The sequence below is a fragment of the Camellia sinensis genome, chromosome 12 (genome assembly GCF_055761805.1).
Source record: "Camellia sinensis isolate YWXY chromosome 12, ASM5576180v1, whole genome shotgun sequence".
NCBI classification, from domain to species: Eukaryota; Viridiplantae; Streptophyta; class Magnoliopsida; order Ericales; family Theaceae; genus Camellia; species Camellia sinensis.
Genome location: NC_138972.1, coordinates 135,545,351 through 135,571,828, shown reverse-complemented (window position 1 = coordinate 135,571,828; position 26,478 = coordinate 135,545,351). Strand labels below are relative to the sequence as shown.

General features: G+C 37.5%; 1 protein-coding gene across 1 annotated transcript; it reads right to left on the bottom strand.

Annotated features, from left to right (window-relative positions):
* Positions 1-9,623: 9,623 nt before the first annotated feature.
* On the bottom strand, positions 9,624-13,161 carry LOC145804281 (receptor-like protein kinase 7). Its single transcript, XM_082897983.1, has 4 exons — positions 12,967-13,161; positions 12,057-12,156; positions 10,868-11,072; positions 9,624-9,899 (listed from the first exon to the last, which is right to left on the bottom strand). The coding sequence occupies exons 2-4, from the start codon at positions 12,069-12,071 to the stop codon at positions 9,889-9,891; spliced, it is 231 nt and encodes a 76-aa protein (XP_082754109.1). The 5' UTR covers positions 12,072-12,156; positions 12,967-13,161; the 3' UTR covers positions 9,624-9,888.
* Between the last annotated feature and the right edge of the window lie 13,317 nt (positions 13,162-26,478).

Below are 26,478 nucleotides of genomic sequence, written 5' to 3'. Positions count from 1 at the left end.
GAACTTGGAACAAAACATCAGCAACACTCACGACCCAAAGACATCATTCGACCCCTCAACTTGCTGGAAGCTATTCGTTGTAGAGATGTGGAAGCTCTTTGTGGATGAAGCATCTAACAGGCACGGTACAGGACTTGGCATAGTCCTCATCTCACAAGATGGCCTATTAGTGGAACAGGCAGTCAACCTTGGCTTCCCAGCATCAAACAATGAGGCGGAGTATGAAGCGCTTTTAGCAGGCCATAAATCAGCACTCTATATGAAGGCAATTGAGCTAATGGTTTATAGTGACTCCCAGCTAGTTGTAAACCAAATTTCAGGCGACTACGAGGCAAAGGATGAAAGGATGGCTAAATACCAAGAGTTAGTGAGAAAGGAGATCATGAAGTTCAAAGTAGTATGGATAGAGCAGATTGGCAGAGAAGAAAACAGCAGAGCAGACGAATTAGCAGGCTTTGCTTCGATGACAGACACATCCATCCCACATCCATTGCTGATCGACTTCCTACCAAGACCAAGCATTGAAGAACTCGAAGAAGTCAAAGTATGTTGAGACGAATGATCTCCTTCTTGGATGGATCTCATTATAGTGTTCTTAAAGGACGACATCTTACCCGAAGAGAAGAAAGAAGCCAACAAAATAAGAGCAAAGTCACAGCGATTTTGGCTCTCCCCGTCAATGGCCTTGTACAAAAAATCCTTTACAGGACCTTACTTGAAATGCATCCATCCCAGAAAGGTTGAGGCATTCTTATTCGAGATACACGAAGGCGTATGCGGAAGCCACCGATGGGGGAGATCATTGGCCTACAGAGCAATTTCGCAGGGATATTGGTGGCCTTACATGCGAGCAGATTCAGAAAAGTATGTCAAGAAGTGCGAAAAATGTCAAAAGTTCGCACACCAAATACATCAGCCAGCCAAAGAGCTTCTACCTTTAACTAGCCCGTGGCCATTCGCAATGTGGGTCTTGGACATAGTAGGACCACTTCCAACGGCACCTAGCAACAGAAAGTTCTTTCTTGCAGCAACATAATACTTCATAAAGTGGGTGGAGGCAGAAGCACTCGCATCAATAAAGGAGAAAGATGTGAAGAAGTTCGTCTGGCAGAATACCATCACTCGATTCGGCATACCCAAGGCTCTAATATCTGACAACGGCACTCAGTTCGATGGCAAAATCTTCAGAGGCTTTTGTGAGGAGTACAAGATAGAATTCTACAATTCTACACCGACATACCCCCAAGCAAATGGCCAAACGGAAGCATCAAACAAAGTCGTCTTGGATGGATTGAAGAAGAGGTTGGAGAAAGCAAAAGGAAAGTGGGCTAAGGAACTTCCTCATGTTTTATGGGCCTACCGTACCACACCTCGACGTTCAACTGGAGAAACGCCATTCTCCTTAGCCTACGACATGGAAGCCGTAATCCCACTGAAAATTGGCCTCCCCACTATCAGAAGCGAAAATTTTGACCCAGAGTTAAATGGAGAAGCCATAGCATTGGAGCTCGACCTTGTAGAAGAAAGAAGAGAAAAAGCACTGGTTCACATTGCCTCATACCAGCAAGAGTTATCCAGAAAATACAACAAGACAGTATATCCAAGGCAATTTAAGATCGGAGATTAGGTACTGCGCAAAGTAATGGGAAACACTCTGGTACCCAGAGATGGCAAGTTAGGGCCCAATTAGGAAGAACCTTACAAAGTGGTTGGATTAGCTGGCAAAGTGGCATACCACTTGGAGGATGAAGATAGCAAAGCCATTCCCAGGCCGTGGAACACTGCCAATCTTAAACTATTTTACTTTTAAGTTTTTCTTTTAAGTACATGTAATTTTCCTTTATTCAATAAAACAAGTAGCTTCTTTTCAGCACAATTATTGTCCGCTGTAAAAGTTCTTTTAGTGAGCTAAGGCATTGTAATCAAAGTTGGCCAGAATAACCAACTTTGCACTCTCTTCAGCTAAGATTAGGATCTGGGCTGAAGAGGTTGGCTGGAAAAACCAACACCCCTCCTAAGCTGAGGATAAGGATCTAGGCTGCAGGACGTTTGGCTGGAAAAACCAAACACTTCCCTCTACGTTGGCCGGAATAACCAACCTGGAGCTCTCTTCAGCTAAGATAAGGATCTGGGCCAAAGAAGTTGGCTGGAAAAACCAACACCTCTTCTAAGCCGAGAATAAAGATCCAGGCTGCAGGACGTTTGGCTGGAAAAACCAAACACTTCACTCTAAGTTAGCAGGAATAACCAACTTTGAGCTCTCTTCAACTAAGATAAGCATCTGGGCTAAAGAGGTTGGCTGGAAAAAGCAACACTTGTTGTTGTTCAGCCGAGATAAGGATCTAGGCTGAAGAGTGGTTGGCTGGAAAAACCAACACTTATTTCTCTTCAGCCGAGATAAGGATTTAGGCTGAAGAGTGGTTGGCTAGAAAAACCAACACTTATTGTTCTTCAGCCGAAATAAGGATCTAGGCTGAAGAGCGGTTGGCTGGCAAAGCCAACACTTATTGCTCTTCAGCCGAGATAAGGATTTAGGCTAAAGAGTGGTTGGCTGGAATAACCAACTCTTAGTACTCTTCAGCTGAGATAAGGATCCAGGCTGAATAGTGGTTGGCTGAAAAACCAACACTTATTGCTCTTCAGCCGAGATAAGGATCTAGGCTAAAGAATGGTTGGCTGGAATAACCAACTCTTAGTACTCTTCAGCTGAGATAAGGATCCAGGCTGAAGAGTGGTTGGCTGGAGTGAAACAACTTTTGGTAATCTTCAGCCGAGGTAAAAACCTAAGCTGAAGAGGTTGGCAGATATTATCGGAGATTTCAAGGTTAAGACCAAGATAGACATCTCAGCAAGAAAATGTTATACTACATTAAAGATTATAATTGGAAAGTAAATACAAGCATGGCATGGAAATTAACCAAACTAACAGTTGAAATAAGAGAAGATTTCATTGATAGTGCAAATCAGAAGTACAAAATATGGGCCCTTAACCCAGTTACAAACTCCTTTGTTAAACAAAGAAAAGAAAAATCATGAGAAGAGGTCGTCCAAGTCAGCGTCCACAACAACTTGGTCTTCACCCAGAGGTAGCTCGGTTGTGGCAAGCACATCTAGGTTAAGCTCGGTCGATGGCGCTACAACAGTTGTAACAGGTGAAGGTGGGATGGAGACCACTGGAGTGGGAGAGGTAGACTGACGACCGGGCTGGGTGTTGTCTTCAGGAGCAGAATCTTCATCCTCCCCTTCTTGTAGAAATTTTTGCTGAATGGCAGCAGCGTACTCCGCCATATAGCTCGGTATGAAATGCAGAGGGAGGTTGAGGAAGACCTCGGTCTCTGGGCCATGACCGAGTTGCGTCACGCCTGCCTTCCACCCACATTTGAGGAATATGTCTTTAGCAGCTTCGCATTGTTTGATATAAGTGGTCTCCCCTCCTTGTAACCGCGGTCCTCCGCGTCCTCGACCTTCTTCTCCAGCTCGGCAATCTCCGCCTTCTTCTTTCATTCGAGCTTGGCTAGCTCGCGTAGATATTTGTCTTTCATCACGACTAGAGCCTTTTGCTTATCAGCATCAGCCGACGTAACTTGACCGGTCAGACGAACGACCTCGGTCTGTAGCTCGGCCATTCGCTTCTTTGCCTCGTCTAGCTCGGCCGATTTGGCATTGGCCTCTGCCATGGCCTCCCTAGTGGTCTTTCGAAGTTCCAGCATGTGCTTGTGTGCGACGTGGTTCTTCTGTAAGGCCTGCAAGAAGGGAGAAACAATTTTGAGATAAACCGAGCGAAAAGATGTTGAAATTTGGAGAAGGAAAATGAGAACTTACCAACACCATTGATTTTGAAGCCGAGCGAATGGCCTTCAGCTCGGTAAGATGATCGTGGTGATCCATATCGGCTAAAAGGCAGACGCTTTTGGCCAGATTAAAGGCCAGCCTATGGTCTTTCTCCGCGACCACTGAGTCGGAGTCAGTGATAGTACGGTTCTTGTTTGTGACCTTAGGCACCTACTTGGAGGAGCTAGCTCGGTCAGAGCACTCCGGTTGTGGGCTTGGTGGTGTGGATTGGGGAAGGATGATTTCATCTTCGTCGACAAGGCGTGGCTTGGTTGTGGAAGTTCGAGCATGCTTGCTTGGGCGGGATGATGAAGACTGATTGGATGGTAGGACTACCACGGTTTCCTGAGTCTGACCGGCTTGTGGTACCTCGGGCGGGTTCATCTTGGTGATGAGGGCTTTTACAGTTCTCTTTTTTGCCATTTTTTGCTTCGATGTTAGTGGAATGAGGTTGATTTGTGGAAGGGAAGGATCAGGATCAGGCTCAGGAGAGGGCTCCAGCAAGAAGTCTGTCACCTTGGTCTTCCGCCTGCTGCTGTATCTATACGTCGGCTCAAAGTTGAGTAGCTTGGCCCAACTTCGATTGGGATGTCTTAGCGCGGCACAGAGGGTGGCAAGGTTTGGGTAACTATACTGCGACTTTAAAAAGTTTAAATCTACATAAGGGGAAATTACAACAGTTAGTGTGGTTCAAAGCTTGCAAATGAAGGAAAGAAAAGAATGAAACTAAGCCGAGGTAATTATACCGGCGACTCCTTTGTTCCAGTTAATTCGGTCGCCTGGGATCTAGGCTTCTTGGTCTTCAAAATTGCCCGAGACCCAGAAGAAATCGTCATCGTTTACATCTTTGTCTGGGGTATTTTTTATTATTTTCTCTCGGCGGCGTCCTATTCTTAAATAATAAACCCAACCATCTTCGTTTTGGCCTAAAGAGTATTGGTGAAATAGCTCGGCTAAACCGAGGTTCAGGCCAAGGCGGCAATTTAGTTCAGCAATGCCGTTTATTATCCTATATGAATTGGTGCTAAGCTAGGTAGGGCAGAGATTGGTTTGTTTGAGGAATTCACAAAGGAGATGTTGTACAGGGAATCGAAGTCCGGTTTCTACAATGGAAAGAAAGGAAAAAGGAACGAAGCCAGGATTTTCCCAAGGTGTGGTATCTAGATCGGCTAAGGTAAGATGGACATCATCAGGGATATGGTAGTCCCTTCGGAACTGGGCCATAGCCCCTGGAGAGTTCACTAAAAATCTATACTTCCCCATGTGTCCTTAAATTAATTGAAGTATTAGCTCGGCGTTGAGATGACCTTCGGTATCTCGGTTGAAGCGTGCAAAGGAGTGCCTGGCCAACCTAAGTCTGCAAAGTGAAAAAGAAAGGTGTTAAGCACAGATCATTGGATTGTGCTACAAGAAACAAGGGCAAAATAAATGGATTCCTAACCGGGCTATAAGAGATGTTATCCGTCCTTGGCTCGGTTGAAGCAAAGGACGTTAGCTCGGTTCAGTGGAATGAGAAATTTGTAGCCCGGTTGCAGCTTATGGTGTATCATTCTTAGTTCGATTTAGACTAAGTCAGGGAGCTTGTCTAGCCCCAAATTATAGCTCGGTTTTTGGTTAAGGCTATCTAGTTTGGTATGAAGTTTTGGTTCAGTTGTTGGGAAAGATATCCAGTGTGGCTAGGTGCACGCCTAGAAGATTCCCTAGTTCGGTGGAACGTAAGCCTTGGGTTGCACAAACATGTTCCTAGCTCGGTTGGAATTCTATTTTGGATCAAACACGTTGTTCTTCAGATTATTCATGAATATAGGGGTTCTAGTACGAGGTTTTTCCAAAAGAATGGAAACCAAAGTAGTGTGTTTTGAAAAAACATACGGATATAATGCTACATGCTACCAAAAAGTAAAACAAGGGGTAGAGATTTAGTTACTTACTACTAAGAAGTGGAAGATCTAAGATTGGAACAGCAGAGGAGTTGGCTAAGGATGCAAAGCTTCGCAGATGCAGTGATGAGGAAGAATGAAAGCTCAGAACGTAGAGAGAGAAGAAGGTGAATAGTGATGATTTGGTTTGAAAAATAGGGTTTTGTTTTGAATAGAGACGTGTGAAATTGGGCGGGACTGTTCAAATTACGCGAAGTACGAAGACGGTGTGGCAGCTGTATTTGACAAATAAAGGCTTGCCACGTGTCCATGGAATAGAAAGCGATTCAGTTATAGTGACTGAAAAGACGTTTTGTAATCGTACCAATCAGCAGTCCGACAGCATTTTAGCTCGGTTAAAAGGCAAGAGGTTTTAGTTTGGCTGGGAACTGGTAATCCCAATCATGCTGCGCAGATGGAATTAAGGGGCAATTGAGAGGGAAATTTATAAATAAATTAGGCCGAGCTGGGTAATGGGCCGTTCTATGGGCCACAGTAAGAAGGGCTAGGTAAATGGGTCTTGTAGGTTAGTCCGGTCCAAAAGAGTCTTGTAGTTAGCTCGGTCACCACTGTTAGAGTGATAGTAATTAGCTCGGCCATACCCTTCTGAGCCAAGGTACTTTGAGCTTTTCTCATGACCTTGCTACGAATTAGCTCGGTCCAAACTCGTTATGGTTAGCACGATCTCAACAGGAGAAACCGATGTACACACAATGCAGGGAAGAACCGAGCTAGGTAAAGCTCAGTCATTTCAGCCAGTTTAGCGTGACTATGATAGCTCGGTCGTTCTGTCGTACTACCGGGGTAAAACCATCTCACTTGGTTTAAGCAGTGAGGGGGGTGTTGAAGGATAAGCATTATCTTTCAGGAGTGATTCCTATGAGGACTCTACATGGGGGAATAGGAGTCCTACTAGGATTGTGCCACGCAAAACCTATAAAAGCTCATACATCACCTATGGAGAGGTAACACGACTTTGATTCCTGAATTCACAGAGCTTTTGTATCTATTGTCTATTGTGCTGACTTAGGCATCCGAGGGGTTTCCGGCACACACCCGCCGGTTAGCTCACGTTTGTGTTTTCAGGTGACAAAGCGACGACGTTTCCAAGAGCGCAAGCTTGATCAATATGATCATACGAGAGGAATTATTTCGTGCTCGTACATATGTAACAAGTGCTTAATATATTGGAAGTTGTCTGTAATATGCAAACGGTTTGTCCACAAAATATTATACATTGGATTCCTGATTTTTACAAACAATCAAATTTATTTTGAAGTAATACTTTGGAACATAGAGTGTAGAGTAGAGCTCATAGTTTTATACCAATCAAAAGTACAAAACGATTACAACATTTTCGTTGATTTATAAATTGAATTTAGTCGATGATTATAATTATTTGTTCTTAACCAATGCCACTTGGAAATTGTAACCAAATCATCACTTATCTCATAACCAACATTATTTTGCAAACACCAACTAGCCACCTTAGACTCACTTTGAGTTGATCATATTTCTATTTATAATTTTTTCAAGTTATAACCAACATCACACACATATGGTACACACTTAGAATTTGACATTTTCAAGCAAATATTCTAATGTAGAGGAAAAACATCAAATCTTAGACGAAAATGGTGAAAAGTTCTGATGGAGGGTTTCAAAGGGATCAATAATTCCATTTCTATTTACAATGAAAAATGGTGAAAAGTACGTAGTAGCCTCAACTAAATGCCTGTTGGCTTGACGGGTTACATTTTTTTTTTGAGTTTTCTATTAGTACTATCTTTGGCTAGCTTTTTTCGTGTTATCTAGTGTTTTTTTACAACTTTTAGGTCACTCAGAACTTGAATAAATTGCAAATTGAGCTCGCACACGCTAGTGCTCCGATGAGCCTCAATGAGGTGGCACTTGGAGTTTGGTGTTTCGATTGAGGAATTGATTGACAATGGAGCTCACATTAGGATGGTCGAATGAAAATTGTTTGTTTGGAGAGAAAGTTAATGGAAGATGTTGTAAAGAGAGTGGTGATTTGAGATGTATTTATGTAAAGTAATGAATGTCTTGTTTTAGGAAAGCTTAAAATTTTGAAAATCAAGGATTTATTTATTTTGTTTTTGTTGTTAAAGATAAAATGTTAGTATGTTAGTAAAGTTAGGTTATAACTTAAAAGAGCCGCTGTTGATCCATCAACTCAAACCTCAGACCTTCCACTCACCGCACCCTAAGGCGGAACTATATGTCACTCGGCTACAAGAGCCTCAGCAAAAATCAAGGATCCTTAATAAATGTCAGTGTTGTAATAAGGGAGAAATTTTTGTATTTTTTTATTTTGGAAGTTGTCTGTAACATGCAAAAGGTTTGTCTAAAAGATATTATACGTTAGATTCCTGATTTTCTTCTCCTATATTTTAGTTAGGAGGCTGATTTTGTTCACAAAGCGTGAACCAGATTGGTTTACAACAATGAAATTTATTTTTAAGGTTGTGTTTGATTGAGGGATTGGAAAGGAATTCAGAAAGGGAAAAGAAAAATGTGTGTGAAATCAAGTGAAATGTAGATATATTTTATTCACATTTTACCACTACAAGAAAAGGCAGAATTGACGACTAAAAATAGAATTTTCGTCGCTGAAAGTAGCAGAATTGGTGACTAAAATGGAATTAGTAGCCAAATTAGTTATTAGCGACTAAAAATCAGCTTAATCACCGAATATATGGTTTTAGCGACTAAAAAAATTTTAGTAGCCAAAAGTGAAGGTTTTTGGCGACTAAAAACATTTAGTAGCCAAAAATATAGGTTTTGGCGACTAAAAAATAGTTTGGTCGCCGATTATACGTGTTTTAGCGACAAAAATAAATTGTAGCAAAAAGTGAAGGTTTTTGGCTACTAAAAAAATTTAGTAGCTAAAAGTGTACAATTGGCGACTAAAATTCACTTTAGTCGCCAAAAGTGGTTATTTTTAGGCGGGAATGAATTTTTTTAGTGACTAAAATATAATTAGTAGCCAAAACTATAGAATTGGCGACTAAAAAATAGATTTAGTCGCTAAAAGTGGTCTCATTTTTTTTTAGTAAATAATTTATTTTTTCACTACAACAAAATGGTTCTTTAATGACAAAATCACTTCGTCTCCAATAGTGAAATTTTCGTCACCAAATTGATCTGTGACGAAATAATTTCGTCACCACATTCGTCATCAATTCGTCGTCACTAAAAGTACCTGATGACGAAAATTTATTTTGTCACCTATTATTGACATTTGGTGACGAAATTTATTTTGTCACCTATTATTGACATTTGGTGACGAAATATTTCGTCACTAAATGTTAAATATTTTGTCACCTATAACGTTCATTTCGTCATTAACATTAAATAAAATATTATTATATTTGTTTTGGGTGACAAAATATTTCGTCATTAAAAATAGCGATAGAATTTTTAGTGACGAAAATATCATCACCAAAACATGGAAAAAAAAAATCCTTCAGTGACGAAAACTTTTGTCAACAAATATTTTAATTTAGTGAGGAAATAGTGAATATGTGTGACGAAATTATTTGTTAGGATTAGAAAGTTTTAGTGTCAATTTTTTTTCGTCGCCAATAATAAATAAATTTTAAAAATTGGGAGGGGAGGGTTATATTTGCAATTTATATATTTTTTTTCAATAAACAATACCTGTACATTTTAATAATCTATTAAATAAAATATATAATACAAATCAATATAAAATTAAACTGTTCATTATCATAAAACAACCCAAGCAAAATAAATGTCTCATAGTATCAAGAAATTAATATATAACATCCAAACGATAACATCTATTCTAGTAAAATCAAAAACTACAACACAATCAAAATAATTTGTGCATTTTAATAACCTGCTGAATATAATACCCATTACAAATCATTACAAAAACCTGTTCATTTGGCAATATCAACAACAACCTGTTCTTTTAATCTATTCAATAAAATATCAACAAAAAGATAAGATCCAACACAATATAATCATAACCCACAACCACATAGTCAAAATACATGTTTGGTAATATCAACAAAAAGTACAACTACACTGTGATGGATGTGTCTGGTAATATCAACAAAAAAACTCTTGCTATGCAGGTCACCAAATTCGTTCATCTCCAACCTGCCATTTAAAAAAGAAAAAAAAAATGACAACAACAACAAAAGGTTAAGGTAACCATTCACTAAATATGTTAATATGCAACCTAGAAGAGAGAAAACAAAAATTTCAAAGTAAATTTGAAACCAAATTTTACTGTGCTTGTTTCGTAAATTTTTACAACTTACATTAGTTCCTCCCAAGGTGTTCATGATATTTCTCGGCCTTTTAACGACTATTTCAAGATTTTACTCCCTCACGGCCTATTTTCAAGGCTAAATGTTTTCCAACCGAGAGTCCTATGATTGTTCTGCAGTTTTCATAACTTATGTTGATCCCTCCCAAAGTGTTCATGATAGTTTCTGATAATCTCAAGGTATTTGTGATGTTTTTCGGGCCTTTAGATGCATATTTCACTATTTTCCCGGAACCTTGTGCCTAAATGTCAAAAGTAATTTTTTATTCTGCCCTAGTTGAAGAAGAAATGTTCTACTAAATTAACATATAAACATAATATACTAACCAAGAAGCTTGTCCATCAGAATCTGAACTTTCCCCACTCTCCCCTACTAAATTTGTTCATTTTGCTGTGCTATTTGCATGTTCATCAGGTGGAGAACTGTCAGCATTATCCTAAAAGACGGAATAAAGTAGAAATTAACATAGCAAGTTTTAAAATAGGAGAAAACTTTATCACAGTCAATGAAAATATGAATCCAATAATACATGGTTCCACAATAAGGGTTTCATAATTCACTAGCTTAGTTTAACAACCATGGAATAAATGTAAAAATGTCAGTGTTAAACACAAAGTACCTTGGAACATTTAGAAGTGAATTTGAATGAATATATGACACTGGAACTTTTCCAGTGTCAAAAGGCAATAGTGTGCCTTGGTGCTGAATTATCATATATAGAACCAGAGAAGTTATTCTGCCATATGTCGAGTCCAATCAGATTATTTAGCATGGAAAGAGAATCGGGAAGGCTACCTGAGAACCTGTTCCCACCTAAATTGAGATGGGTGAGTTGTCTGCAACTTGCAATCTGATCAAGGTTCCCCCCACCAAGACCGTTGTTACTGAGACCAAGAATAGTAAGAGATGTGGCAATAGATTGAACATTGCAAATAGTGCTAGCATCGAAAGTTCCGGTAAAACCTAAGCCACCAAGGTCGATTTTCTTCACAGAAAGAGCCTGCTCATCACAATATACACCAAACCATGAATCCTTGCAAGGATCAGAGGTCATATTCCAACCTAAAATACTATCAGATGGCCTACTGTTGTTTGAGAGTTTTCTGTAAAAAATCATTAATGAGTTTCTGATTTCTACCATGTTGGATTTCGTTGTGTGGAGGAGAGAGAACAAAATCAAGGCTACCCAGATAGAGATTCTATTCATTTTGGATGATGAGAAAAGGATTGATGCAGGTAGGTAAGCAAATATGTTGCAATTTTGAGGAAGTGAGAGTTCTAGTACTATTTGTTCAGAGTGCTTGTGATTGTGGAAGGAGGAGAATATCCCAATGTTCATATTACGGTGGGGAATTTGTTATTTTGCCAAATGGCGGACTTCACAAGGATAATTTGTACCATAATGACTTTGATTGTCCCTAAGAGTTAAATAATAAGCCATTGGATGTAAGTAATCACTGGAATTAGGGGGCCGGCAATTACAAACAGATGAGTTAGGATTGTCATGTCCTCAGCAGTGGTGTTTTTCAAGAATCATGGACTAAGTTTTATGGACTCTTTCAAATTTGTAAAATATTTTGGCAAGTTTCGTCGGACACTTTCACAGTTAAGTAATAGTCTGAGATATGTGTTTGATATTGCCTAAATGTGCATACACCCACCCAAGCTTGTATAACGAGTCTACCACATAACTAAAATGTTATTTTAATGTAAATATTATTTTACACTTCAAAAATAAAGAGGATTTAAGAAATATGAAATCTAGGTGTCTTAGTATATCCTTAACTTGAGAATTAGATAAATATACTTGAACAGATGCCTGCATCAGACACCCCTAGCACCTGAATTCATGTAGCATAAATACATATAGTCTTGAAATCGACCAAACTTCTTCGGTATTTAGATGGAATATTTACAACTGATGATATGACAGGAATTAATCAGATCAAATAGGTTCAAATTTCAGGCGAAGATATACTCAAACCTCACACAACTTCATTGAAGATTCAGATGGATGAAAATTCCACCTAGCTCATGCAATGCATTTTTTATTCTTGTCCTTTGCTTTCTCTCTGCCGCTGCAACTGTTAAAAGCATGAAAGCATTCACATTATAAAGAATTTATTCATTCCAATAGCTATCAGTAATACCTAAATTAATATAACCAAAACACCCATCACTGAAAGACGTATCAGTCCACTTTTAAGGTTAAAAAAAAAAAGGAGTTTTAAAAACCCAAACACGTGACAGCTCATGACTCAGAAGCTGAAATCAACATAAAAGTTGTAACGTGTCCTGGACTATTCTCAATTGTTAACATGCCACTTATCATCCAATGGGTTGGCTTTTGGATGAGCCCTCATGGACATGATGTCCTGATTTAATTAGTGCAAATTTCAATCGTAAGTCATTCAAAACATAAGAGAATCACTATGGCACCTGGTTTCATATTTTTAATTGAATTAAATACACGGAGTGAAGGCCACAAGGAAAATAATATGATGAGTGAACGAGAGAGAAAGACAGGTACAGATCAACAAAATGCAGATAAACAAACATGTAAATGAACGCATCGAACATTTAGCATTTTTAACATATGAAACACTTCAAAATAAGCGAAATGAAATCAAAATGACTTTTGTGATATAGAACAGAGAAGGGGCTGAGATCTGAGAGATCGAAAATTATAGTTAGGGTTTGAAATTGGGGGAGAGGGGGCAGAGAGAGAGAGAGATATATAGAGCAAAAATCAAGGGTTGATTTCAACAAAAATCAAGGGCTAGTTTCAACAAAAATCGAAAATCAAGGGTTGATTTTAACAAAAATCGAATTAGCAAAATAGTAGAAGAATAGAAGAAGATAAGAGAAGAAGAAAATAGAAGAGAAGAAAATACCTCAGTCGCCGCTGTTGCTCGCCGATTGCTGCCATTGCCGCCGATCGCCGATCGCTGCTGCTGGTCACTCTCAGCTGGTCGAACGGGTGTCAGGCGATCAAGTATGTGCAGAAGACTAGGGTTAGCGCTTGAAGAGAGAGTGAGAGGGAGAGAGGATTGAGAGATATGTTTGGAATCTCAAAAATAAAATAAAAAATGATTTGTTTCTTTGTGGGGTGTGGGCTGTTGAAATAAATAAATAAAAAATAAAAAAAGTCACTTCACACATTTTTTTTTTTATCACACATTGAATTAAAAGTGGGATGGTTTTAAATTTTTAGGTGTGACCTATATGTATTATTGTAGTATTAGTGGAATATTAGCAGATTAATTTTTTGCAATGGTTTGAAAGGTCGTCGCAAATTAACAAAAACGAAAAAAAATAGGATGAGGCTTTAGAACTGGAGTGTACTGTTGGGTTCGTGGGGGGCCCACCACGGATTTCGTTTTGATAATTCAAACCGTTTAATTTGTAGAATTCATCGAGTACTATATACCTGTAAAATATCACGTTGATCGGATATCAATAACTATGTGATCAAATCAGTTTTGTAGTGAAAGGCTGTCGGCGGTGAGCCGATCGACACACCGGTGATGTGTGTGAATCGATGAAATGTTAGCAGCGGCGATGAGGAAACTCAGTCCCGTGAATGAGTATAAGGTGTGTGTGTGTGAAATTAGGTTTGATGGAGAAATTATTGTGTGTGTGAGGTCTGTGTGTACAACCAAGCATAACAGGTTTTTTATTTTATTTTATTTTTAAGAAGAATATATCTGCTTCCATAGGCACCAATATATTTTCATTTCCCTCTAAAATATTTAGCAACTAAATCATTTATTAGTGACAAAATTATTTCTTCACCAAAGATAAAAATATTGGCCACAAAAATAGTTTTGTCACTAAATGATATTGAAATATTAAAAATTATTGGTGACAAAAATATATTTGTCATTAATAATTTTATAATTGGTGACCAATTGTTTCGTCACCAAAAGTCTCAAAATTTTGATACCCTCCGAAAAAATAGCGGGAAAATCTTCAGTGACAAAAAAAAATATAAATAATGACGAAAAATAATTTCGTTACCTAATTTTTTTATTATGTATTTAGATTGGTGACGAAATTTTATTTTTATCTCTAAAAATGGTACATTTGGAGACAAAATATTATTTTCGTCATTAAAAGATACGTATTTTGTGACAAAATTTATTTTCGTCATTAGCTTTCGTCTCTAAAGACTATTTTTGTTGTAGTGTTTACATAAATTATATTGAATAAAAATAATTATGTTTATATATATAGTTTTATGTTAATACGGGTCAATATACTATATAAATAATATATGTTGCATATATATTCATGTGGTGTTGTAGTGGCACAGTGGAGAGAGTGTGTTGCTAAAGGTTTAGAATGTGGGAGGTTGGTGGTTTGAATCTCAGAAAAGTTGGTATTTTTTTTTTTCACAGAATAACCTTTGGCGACTAAAATTATTGGTCGCCAAAAGTGTTTCTTTTGGCGACTAAACGGTTTGGTTGGCGATTCATTGAGGCAACTAAAAGATTAGTCGCTAAATGTATAATTTTAAAAAGTGTAATTCACTATTGGCGACCAAAACTTTGGTCGCTAAAGACCTGTTTTTTGCCGACTAAAAAAGGTTTAGTCGACAATACCTCCGGCGACCATGTTTTCGCGACAAAGCCGACGACTAAAAAATTTAGTCGGGGAAACTAAAAAGTCGACTTTTGGCGATTAAAAATGGACTTTTAGCGACTAAAAATTTAGTCGCCAAAGGTGCTCTTTCTTGTAGTGTACCTTCTAAAGTCTGGATGTGGGGATGCTGCTGTGTGGCAAAATGGGCCCATTTCGGGGCTCACTTTGATAATCCGAACCGTTCACATTTTAGAATATATTAAGTAGAACATGCATGCAAAAAATTAAATTAATCGGATATCGTTTACACATTCATCCACTCACATTTATATCTATAAAAATAAATAATAATTATGATTTAAATTATTAAAATGAATGGGTAAACGATATTCGATTAACTTGATTTTTTTCAAGTATGTTCTACTTGATGTATTCTAAAATGTGAACGATTTGGATTATCAAACTGGACCCCGAAATGAGCCTATTTTGCTGCACCACAACATCCCCACTTCCCTAAATTCCTTCCCCAATCTCTTAATCAAAAACAATTAAAGTGATACTTTTGAACGGACAGTAGAGCTCACAGTTTTATATCGATCAAATTATGCATTTTAAGTGGATAAGGCAGTTGGACCGACGATTTATGTAGCTATCTATTTAAACAGTGAGAACGTTAAATATTTAAGATTCGAATCGGTAGATCAACTATAATCCTTTCATTGATTTAGAAATTGAATCTAACGAACAATTATAATTATTTGTTCATACCCAATGTCACTTGCAAATTATAACCAAATCATCACTTTATCTCGTACCTAACATTATTTTGTTAACGTTAAAAAACACCACTTAGCCACCTTAGACTCACTTTGAGTTGCTATCAAATAATTGTCTTTGGAGTTTTAATTGTCAGTTTCTTTTCGTGTATTATTAATCACTTATTTAGGAGTTAAAATATCTTATTCTCTGAGGATAACATAGCCTCACATATGGGGACTAACAATCTGATCAGACTATTAGTCTGCTTTATAATTTTCAACCAAACAAGGAACTAATTGGTATGATGGACATGGAATCCACTTCTCCCTTCCAGTACTTGCGAATAGGGATGTAAAAAAAACAAAGAAAAAAATCGACCAAACCGATTTAATCGGATCAAACCATTTATTTAGTTTGTTTTTTAATATGAATTGACCTGCGCTGTTTTCAAATTTGATTTTTTTTCAATTTTCAGTTCGGTAAGCACTTTATGCATCGAACTAAACCGAAACAGACAAATATTGTATTTATAATATAAATATAATATAATAATATAATGATATTAATAATTATAATAAATTATTAATCGTAATTAATTAACTTTATCATCTTTATCTAAATTTATAAACTTTTATTATATACAATCTTAACTCTAATTTATTATTTTTGAAACCTTAATATTTTTTAACCTTTTTTTTTGTGGACAATCTAAGAACTGAAAATTATTTATTAAATGTATGGATTGGATATGTTTGAAATGATGGATAAATAATTAATTTAATATTTTTATATAGATGGTGATTGTTTTAAAAGTAGCGCAAGTTTGAAAGGTCTTAGAGCGATTAAACCACACCAAACGATTCGGTTCTGTATGATTTGATGGTAGAAGCGGTCTATATCGATATTCAAAATAATAAAACATACATTATTGATTCAGTGAATTTTTTGACCTAAATAACGACCGTACCAAACTGATTACATCCATATTTCCAAACAACCGACGTTCTACGGAGTTACGCCCTCAATTATCGAATCTAGACATCTTGCGTGGGTGAAGGGCTAAAAACCACTAAACCACCACCTCTGGTGGTTAGTTGAGGTCTCATTTGGAAAAGATTTTTTTAAATAATTTTTTATTTTTTAATCTTTTTATAAGATACTGTAAGCTAATTATTATGTTTGGTTTATAATATTTAAAAAAATATATTAATTATTATTTTTTATTTTTAGTGAATATTTTTAATTTATTTTCATTTTTTTTAACTTTTTAGTGGGGTGGACAAATCTCAACTTGGGTTCGTGCCAAGCTTATACTATATAGTAAATGAATCTGAACCATCCTAAATCCGGTTTGACTAGACATTGGGTCTAATTGAACTATCTCAACCCTAGATCCAACAAAGCTCAAATCCCAAACTTGTTCACTTAACTCAATATATATAAGCTATTAGTTTTTTTATTTTTATTTTTTATAATCTTAAATAATATTAAGGCCAAGTTTGGGAAGTCTCAAATAATTCATCTTTTTATTTTTTTCCATCATATCACCTCTCTACTTTTCTGCACATCTTTTCATAAAAAGACAAAAAATGTACTTATTTAGGTCATCCCAAACAACCCCTAAATTATTCATACCTTTTATTTATTACTTGAATTTGAAAATTTAACAAAATTTAATGATAAAATAAATATGATTTTTAACAAATATTTTAATTTAAAATATAAAATAATATCATTTATAATTTAAAAGATATAATTATAATTAATATTTTATAAATTGGAGGACCAAGCTGGCTTGGGCTAAAACTCTTTATCCCAAGTATAGCCCAAATATTAAATAGGCACAAAATCACAACCCAACCCAATCTTATATGGACAATAATTTTTTCAAAGTCTAAAAATATTGACTCAAGCTAGGCATGTTGGGCGAGCGATGGGAAAATTGGTACAAAATATTTTTTAAATTCACTTAATCAAAACACACTTACAAATTACAAATTACAAATTTTTTTATTTTTAAATTCATTAAATACAAAAATTCAGATTTTTTTTAAAAATTGTTGACAAATATTTTATTTTTAAGTGTATATAAATTAAATTGACCTAAAAATTAAAAAATAAATAAAAATATTTTAAATGTTCACTAAAAAACAAAGAAGAAGTTACCAAATTGAGTCTTCAATTTCATTATGAACGGTGTTTGATAAATCTCAAAACTCAAAACTAAAAATTAAGTACTGAAAATTAAATATTGAATTTTTTAAGTTAGAAAACTGTTTGATAAAAATTGAAATGCTAAATTATAAAAAAAATTATTTTAATAAATTACATGTTGTGCGTCCAAAAACAATGAATAAGAAAAATTTATAAAATTTGCAAGATCGTATTTGGTATAGTTTATATATATATATTTTTTTAATTTAAGAATTTGTACAGAGTGTTTAACACAACTTTTACTTATAAATTCTAAAACATAAACAATTTAAATTAATTAATTATTAAGAAACTAAAAATATTTTAGCTTCTACTTTTGATTTATACTCTCATCATCAATTATTAAAAAATATTATTTTATTATTTTATTTATGAATTCGTCTATATTGATATTCTCAATTTTAAAAATCGAACAGATATACATTGTTTTTTAAAGTGATCTGAACGGAATGAAAATATTATAAATTTATAAATAAAAAGGTATAAAATAATATTTATTAATAGCTAAGGCGATCTCTAATATTACATCTAATATTTTATCAAATTAAAATTTGATAAAAAAACTATTTCACCAAACTCATATAAAATAAAAGAATAACTAAAAAAATTCATCAAATGAAAAGGGGGAGTTTTCATCCTTCATCAAATTTCTACAGGTACTCATTGCTTACCAAGGGGCTGGATGACTGCAAGGACGTCCACCCGTACATATTGTGTATTAACTAGTTTTTTTTACCGCATTCACATTGTCTGGTTGCCCTTCAGGACGTCCTACTGGACAATCGAGTTTATAAAAAAAATTGATAAACATTGCTGTTTGGTAACACTTACGTTTTCAGTTTTCTGTTTATATTTATAAAAATTTAAAAAACTCAAATAAAAACTTGTTTGGTAAAATTTTTGATTTATAAATCAGTGGTCTCAGTTTATAAATTTGACCAAAAAATGAAAACACAAAAAATGTGTTTTCATTTTGAGTTTTCAGTTTTTTTTTTCTTTACCACCCAACACAAGCCACCACTCGCCACCATTTTCCACCATCGTCTTCCGCCACCACCACCCACCACCCGCCACCATTTTCCACAACCACCCACCCCTTGCCACTACCACCACCACCCACCACCCACCCCCCACCCCTTGCCACTACCACCACCACCCACCACCCACCTATCATCCACCACTCGCCACTTACTTGCCATCACCACTCATCACCCATCTGCCACCACCATCCACCACCCGCCACCCGCCACCCCCACCCGCCACCCACCACCACCACCACCACCACCACCACCATCACCCACCCGCCACCTACCTACCACCACTACTCACCACCACCCACTCACTACCACCTACCACCCGCCACCGTCACCCACCCATCCACCACCACCACCCGCCATCCGCCACCCACTTGCCACCACCATCGACCACCCGCTGCCGCCACCACCACCACTACCCACTCGCTAACACCCACCACCCGTCATCGTCACCCACCCAACCACCATCACCATCCACCACCCACCTGCCACTACCCACCACCACCCGCCATCTGCCACCCACCTGCCACCACCACCCACCACCACCACCACCACCCACTCGCCACTACCCACCACCACCACCCACTTGCCACCACCTACCACCCGCCACCGTCACCCACCCACCCACTACCACTACCACCACCTTCCACCTACCCACCACCACCATGTACCTGCCACCACCCACCGCCACCCACTTGCCACCACCACCTACCACCCGCCACCGTCACTGCCACCACTACCACCACCACCCACTCGCTACCACCCACCACCCGCCACCGTCACCCACCCACTTGCCACCGTCACCCACCACCAGCTACCCACCACCCACCGTCACCACTTTTCACCACCGTCTTTCGCCGCCACTTACCACCACTTGCCATTTTTCACTCTTTTTTATATTTTTAAAATTTTTTAAACATTTTTTGTCAATTACCAAACGCGTTTGTAGTTTATGTTTTTCTAAAAATAAACAAAACATAAACAAAAACCAGTTTATAAAATTTTTATAAATATAAACTGAAAACGTAAACGTTACCAAACACACAGTTTTCTGTTTATATTTACAAAAATTTTAAAAACTCAAATAAAAACTTGTTTGGTAAAATTTTTGATTTATAAATCAGTAGTCTCAGTTTATAAATTTGGCCAAAAAATGAAAACACAAAAAATGTGTTTTCATTTTGAGTTTTCAGTTTTTTTTTTTTTTTACCACCCAACACTAGCCACCACTCACCTCCCACTACCACCTACCACCACCACTCACCACCTACCTCCCACCACCACCCACCACCCGCCACCACTACCCACCAGCCACCCACCAGACACCACCCACCTGCCACCCACTAGCCACCACCACCCACCCCTCGCCGCCACCACCACCACCACCACCCGCAACCCACCTACCATCCACCCACCACCACCCGCCACCCGCCACTACCATCCACCGCCCGCCACCACCACCTGCCATCTACTTGCCACCACCACTCACCACCCACCATCCACCACCAGCCACCCACCACCACCAGCCACCGACCCGCCACCACTACCCACCACCCACCACCCACCACCACCCACCACTCACTCGCCACCCACCTGCTACTACCACCACCACCATCACCATCATCACCCACCACCCACCACCACCACTACCACCACCCACTCGCTACCATCTACCACCCGCCACCGTCACTCACCCACCCACCACCACCACCACTCGCCATCTACCCGCCACCACCCACCACCACCTGTCATCCGCCATCCACCACCCACCTGTCACCACCACCACCACCCACTCGCTACCACCTACCACCCACCACCGTCACGCACCCACCCACCCACCCACTCACCAACCACCACCCGCCACCTACCTGCCACCATCCGTCATCCGCCACCCACCTGCCATCACCACCCACCACCAGCCACCACCACCACCACCCACTCACTACCACCCACCACCCGCCACCGTCACCTACCCACCTACCATCACCACCCACCACCCACTACCCACCCGCCACTGCCCACCACCCACCACCACCAGTCATCCGCCACCCATCTGCTACCACCACCACCCACCACCCGCCACCACCACCCACTCGCTACCACCTACCACCCACCACCTGCCACCGTCACCCACCCACTCGCCACCACCACCTACCCTCCACCACCCACCACCATCCGCCATCCGCCACCCACCACCACCCACTCGCTACCACCCGCCACCCGCCACCGTCACCCACCCACCACCACCACCCACCCGTCACCATCCGCCACCACCAACTACCCACCACCCACCGTCACCACTTGCCACCACCGTCTTTCGCCGCCACTTGCCATTTCTCACTCTTTTTTATATTTTTAAATTTTTTTAAACATTTTGTTAATTACCAAACGCGTTTATAGTTTATGTTTTTCTAAAAATAAACAAAAAATAAACAAAAACCAGTTTATAAAATTTTTGTAAATATAAACTGAAAACGTAAACGTTACCAAACACACCCTTAAATTTTAACATTAGAATACATAGTATCAAATTAAATTTTTTATCAATTTTTTTTTTTTTTAAATTTGGGGGGTGTTTGGCATGTGCTAAAATAATAGATACTATTTTAGCACATTATTCCATTTTTTCACAATCATTTTATTTTAGTCACATTACGTCTCTATCCTATAATTTCAAATCCAACTCATATTTTACTTTCTTTTATTATTTTTTTGTAAAAAATAAAAAAATATATTTATTTAGATCATTGAAAATATCTCCTTAATGAAATTTTTGATTGAACGCCTTAGATGGTGTAAAAACATCTCCGATGATTTACCAAATATTTCAACAAATTTTAATTTGACAAAAAAGCTTACTTTTTGCTGCTCTAACTCACACTAAATCTTTTATCAAATCCATGATTTCTCAAATCTTTCATCAGATTGAGGATGAATATGCCTTTCATCAAATTATTGTTTGCAGTCGTTCAATTTTCACCACTGGATGTCCTCTCAAATGCCATTCCAAATGTCCCCTAAATGACTACTTAAAGGTAAAAATTTGTGAAAAATTTATACCGGCCAATCGACCAGCCGGACATTCACCCAGTCATCTTTCTAGTTGATCACTGAATGACAATCTCAAGGTAAAAATTTGTGAAAAATTTACACTGACCAGTTAACTGGCCAGACTTTAAAAATTTTCATTGGAATACTTAATATCAAATCAATTTTTTATTCAAAAATTTATTTAAATTTAATCAAAAATTCGATACATCGTTGAGGATGCGCTTGTATGTAATTAATCAAAAAATATCAACAAACAAACAAACCATCTGCATCCCGCAATATATTAAGCCCTTGTTTGGTATCACTTAAAAAAGATAAAAAATCAAAAAGTTATTAAAAAAAAAAACAAAAAGGTTCATATTGTTACCTTGTTTGAGCAGGAAGGCTGTGTCTAACAACTCAGAGTTTGCATTGCATTATACAAGCAATGACGTCAAATGCTCAGACTTTGCATTGCATTACACAAGCAATGACGTCAAATGCAATGACACTTTGCATTGCATATCCCCAAATGCTGCTGACGTGGTACAATGTAAGCCACGAATTCCATAAAAAATAAAAATTGAAATACACGAAAAGCTCAACAGTGATGTTGCATGTGTCAAAAGGGTAGAACGGTAATTTTGATATTTATTACAATATTTTATATCATATTTTTTCATAAAAAATTAAAAAATTATCCTAAATATGTATATATATATACTAGTATATGTTCGTGCCTAAAGGCACGGTGTAAATAATGTTGAGATTAAAATGTAGATGTTGTGAGGGTAATTTTTGTATGGAAAATTGGGCCGTTTCGGGCCGCAATACGAAGGGCTGAGTAAAAGGGCCATAGAGTTAGACCGGCGTAGGGGAATCTTGAAGCTACACCGGTCCCGAGGTAAGCTCGGTCGTCGCACAAAGTTAACTCGGTCATAATCTTGCGTAGGTATCTCGGTTACCATAGGTGCGGATAGCTCGGCCGCACTATTTAGAACCAAGGCATGATGAAGAGAAAGCAAGCCTCACTCTTAATTTAGCTCGGTCTCGGCAGGGAAACCGAGGTACAAACTGCGGAGTAAAAGACCAGGCTAGTTGAATCTCGGCCATGTGGTAGCTAGCATAGCATGGTCATTTTACTTCGGTCGTGGTAGCCCGGCCATAGAAGAACCATCTCACTTGGTTTAAGCAGTGAGGGGGTTGTTGGAGGATAAGGATTATCTTTCAGGAGGTTAAATCCTAGGAGGACTCTGCATGGAGAAGTAAAAGTCCTACTAGGATTGTGCCACACGAAACTTATAAAGCTCACAAATATCACCTGCGGAGAGGTAACACAATTTTGCTTCCTGAATATACAGAGCTTTTGTCTACTTGCCTATTGTACTGACTTAGGCATCGGAGAGGTTTCCGGCACACACCCGCCGGCTAACTCACGTTTGTATTTTCAAGTGGTAGAACGACGTCGTACGGAAGAGCGTAGACTTGGTCAACAGGATTATACGAGAAAGTTTATTTCTTTCCTGTACAGATGTATTTATACATATTATGTTGAAATTTATGGAATCTGTGTCATTTGTTGATAAAGATACTAAAAAAATATAAAGAAATATTATTCTTCTTAAAGAACTTGTACCGCACGATGTACAAAACTCAAATAAAATAACAACTCCCCCTAACCTTAATGCAAATTAAGAAACAAACATATAAGTTTTATAATGTTCACCAATATTGCAAATCAAAATATAAGAGCAAGTAAAAAAAATTATAAACACTAAACAAAATACAAAAATCAAAGCTATTGTATACTCATTAACGTTCTATAATAAAAACAAAAAAAAAATTACTAAACACCACATAAAGCACACTAACAAATGCTCTGCAAACTCAACAAAATAAATTGAAAATTAAATATCAAACTATGTATACCAGCCTGTACTCTGCAATTATAAACTTAGGAGATCCCAAAACTTGGCACAGTGTTATAACCAAAGTAACTCAAAATTTACCAATGTATATTATCTTAAGAAAGGCATTTATTTTGTTATTAAGATTATTCTGTGTTCACCCAAGAGAGAGAGATAGAGAGATTTATTTATGTTTATCTTCCCTTCTTTTCTTTTTTTTTTTCAATTGTTTTAATCCTCATTATGCACATTTTCTTTTTGGTTTAAATCTTCAACACATACTCCCAACAATCACCAAAATGTGTAATGGCGAAGCCAACATTTTCTTATGGCAGGAAAAGAAATCTAGTGTACAATGCATGAGTCAGTCAAATAAGCCATTATATTAGGTTTCTCATAGGTCATACCAATCCATTCTATTTTATGTCACTACTTTACATTCACCAAAACCATTCACAGAAAAGTTACAAAGATTACTACAACACCCTTTACTAAGCTCCGTAAGAAAAGAAAGACTAAGAAAAATAATCTAGTGGAAAAAGCAAATGAAAGCAAAAAATTTGAGCAATATTATTTTTTTATCATGGTTTACTGCTTATTAGTCCCATTTTGCTTCCATCTTTTATGCAAATGGAAATGGAGCTTTGTTTAAAACATAACTACAAAATAGCGGAGGGAGAAATTTTTTATAAACCCAATAATCACCGAAGACCCAATAAGTAACAGACCAAAAAATTTAACTTTTATCAAAATTATATGAGTAATGAAATAGATGTAATAAAGAAAATTTGTGTGAGAGGGTTTATACCTTTGATTATATCGAGAACCTAGAAATTGATGACCACCAGAAAAAAAAAAAAAAAAAAAAAAAAAAAAAAACACAACACAACACAATACGAACACAGCATAAAGTAACAAACTAAATCTTGGGAGAAAACTAACGATTAGAGGGAGAAAGGAAATGGTATATTTATCAAAACTTTAATGAAAAATATTATCAAAGAAATCAAAAAATTGAATACCTTTCATTATAGAAACTGATGAACTACGTCAAAAATTGATGAACTGCAGCAAGAGAAAATCAAATATTAGAAATTGAATTATAGAAATATTATACGATTCCAACTTTGACCCGTCACTTGTTGTATTCTAGACTCGAGTTTGTATGGTTTTGAATGGTGATTCATATCTTGTTTCCCTTGTCTCCCCTCTATTATGGTTATCGGGTTGTAGTTGTGTATTTGGAATAGGTTGATTACTTGTTTTTCCAAACCTTTGTTGCCCAGATTTTTGCTCCTGCGCTCGAGCGGGCTTCATGATTTTGCTCCTCCGCTCGAGCGGCCATTCTTACACTCGAGCAGGATTTACAAACTCTCAATATTTTTGCAAACCTGCAAATATTGGAAGAGTGGATTCTACGCTCGAGCAGTGTTTCCTACACTCGACCAGGTGGACGCTCGAGCGTCCATTCTTGCGCTTGAGCGGTGTCCTTTATCTGTAAAACTTCTACAAGTGTGTATTCTACGCCTGATCATCACTTCTCACGCTTGAGTGGAACTATGTGTTTGACGCTCAAGCGTCACTTTTCATGCTCAAGCGGGTTGCGTGTATAACAGTCCACGAAAATGATTTTTTGTTCACTTTTTCAATATTCTTTCTCTCTAAAACTTTTCAAAAACTTAGATCTTGACTCTCTCTCTCTAAAACACACACACACACACACACACACTCTCTCTCTCTCTCTCTCTCTATATATATATATATATATATGTTGACCTAGATCCTTTGGGTTCTCTATCCTAGTGTCTTTGAGAAAAAGTTAGAGCATTCCAAGAGTTTCGTTTTGATCCGATTGGAACTTGGTTTCAGCGTTGTTGAAGGTTCCACTTTGCTTTGCTTGGTCTTCTAACTTGAGGTAGGGATTTTTCTACACTTTCATATGGCTTTTAGCTTAGTTATTTGTTGTTGTGTAATAATTGTGGGATTTGGGAGTAGTTTGAACAAACCTAGGGTTTGGGTGTGAAATGAAAAGAGGGGTTTTTGATGAATGTGAAATAAATAGGTATGGGGTTTGAATGTCGGATTATATTGTGTCAAATTTGTAAATTTTTGTACTTGGGTTGTTATTTGGAACATGGGGAAAATATTCCCTAATTTGATCAAATTGCTATTTTGTATAAATAATTGAAATTGATATTGGTAATATGAAATTAGGCAAATATTGAAATGAATGGTGGAGTTTGATATGTATTAGCTCACATCCTTTGGAAATTTTTGAATAAGCTATCTGTCCTGAGATTGAATATCTGTTTGGAAATAACTGTATTGAGCTATCAGTGGATGATAGCTATGATTGTTGTAGAAATTGCATGAGGATTAGGTGAATTAAAACTAATCCATTGTTGGTTGTCATTGAATATGATCATATTTTAAATACATTACACATGTATGATTGTTTGAGAGGAGAAAGTGGATGTACTTCATGGCTTGGGAGGAGAAAGGAGATGGACTCCATTGATGTCACGCCCCCAAAATATAACATGAAACAATCATTCATAAGATCCTTAATCATAATAGAAAAGTTATGTTTTCATTGATCAGAGTCTTCTTTACAAAAGATATTACACGTTAGTAACAAAATAAATGCCCTACGGACTTACAGCTTTCCAAGTCATCACTTGGTTACAACAAAAGAAGAGTTCTAACTCCTTTACATATAAAGCCCTCGGCTTGGATTTATATTTAACACAAAATAAAAGCAACAAGACGGAGTCTTCAACTCCCAAACCTTTTAAGCTAAGACCTTGGAGCCGACATATCACCTGTACCTGAAAAATGGTGTCCCAAGTAGGGTAAGCCAATGCCCAGTAGAGTTATG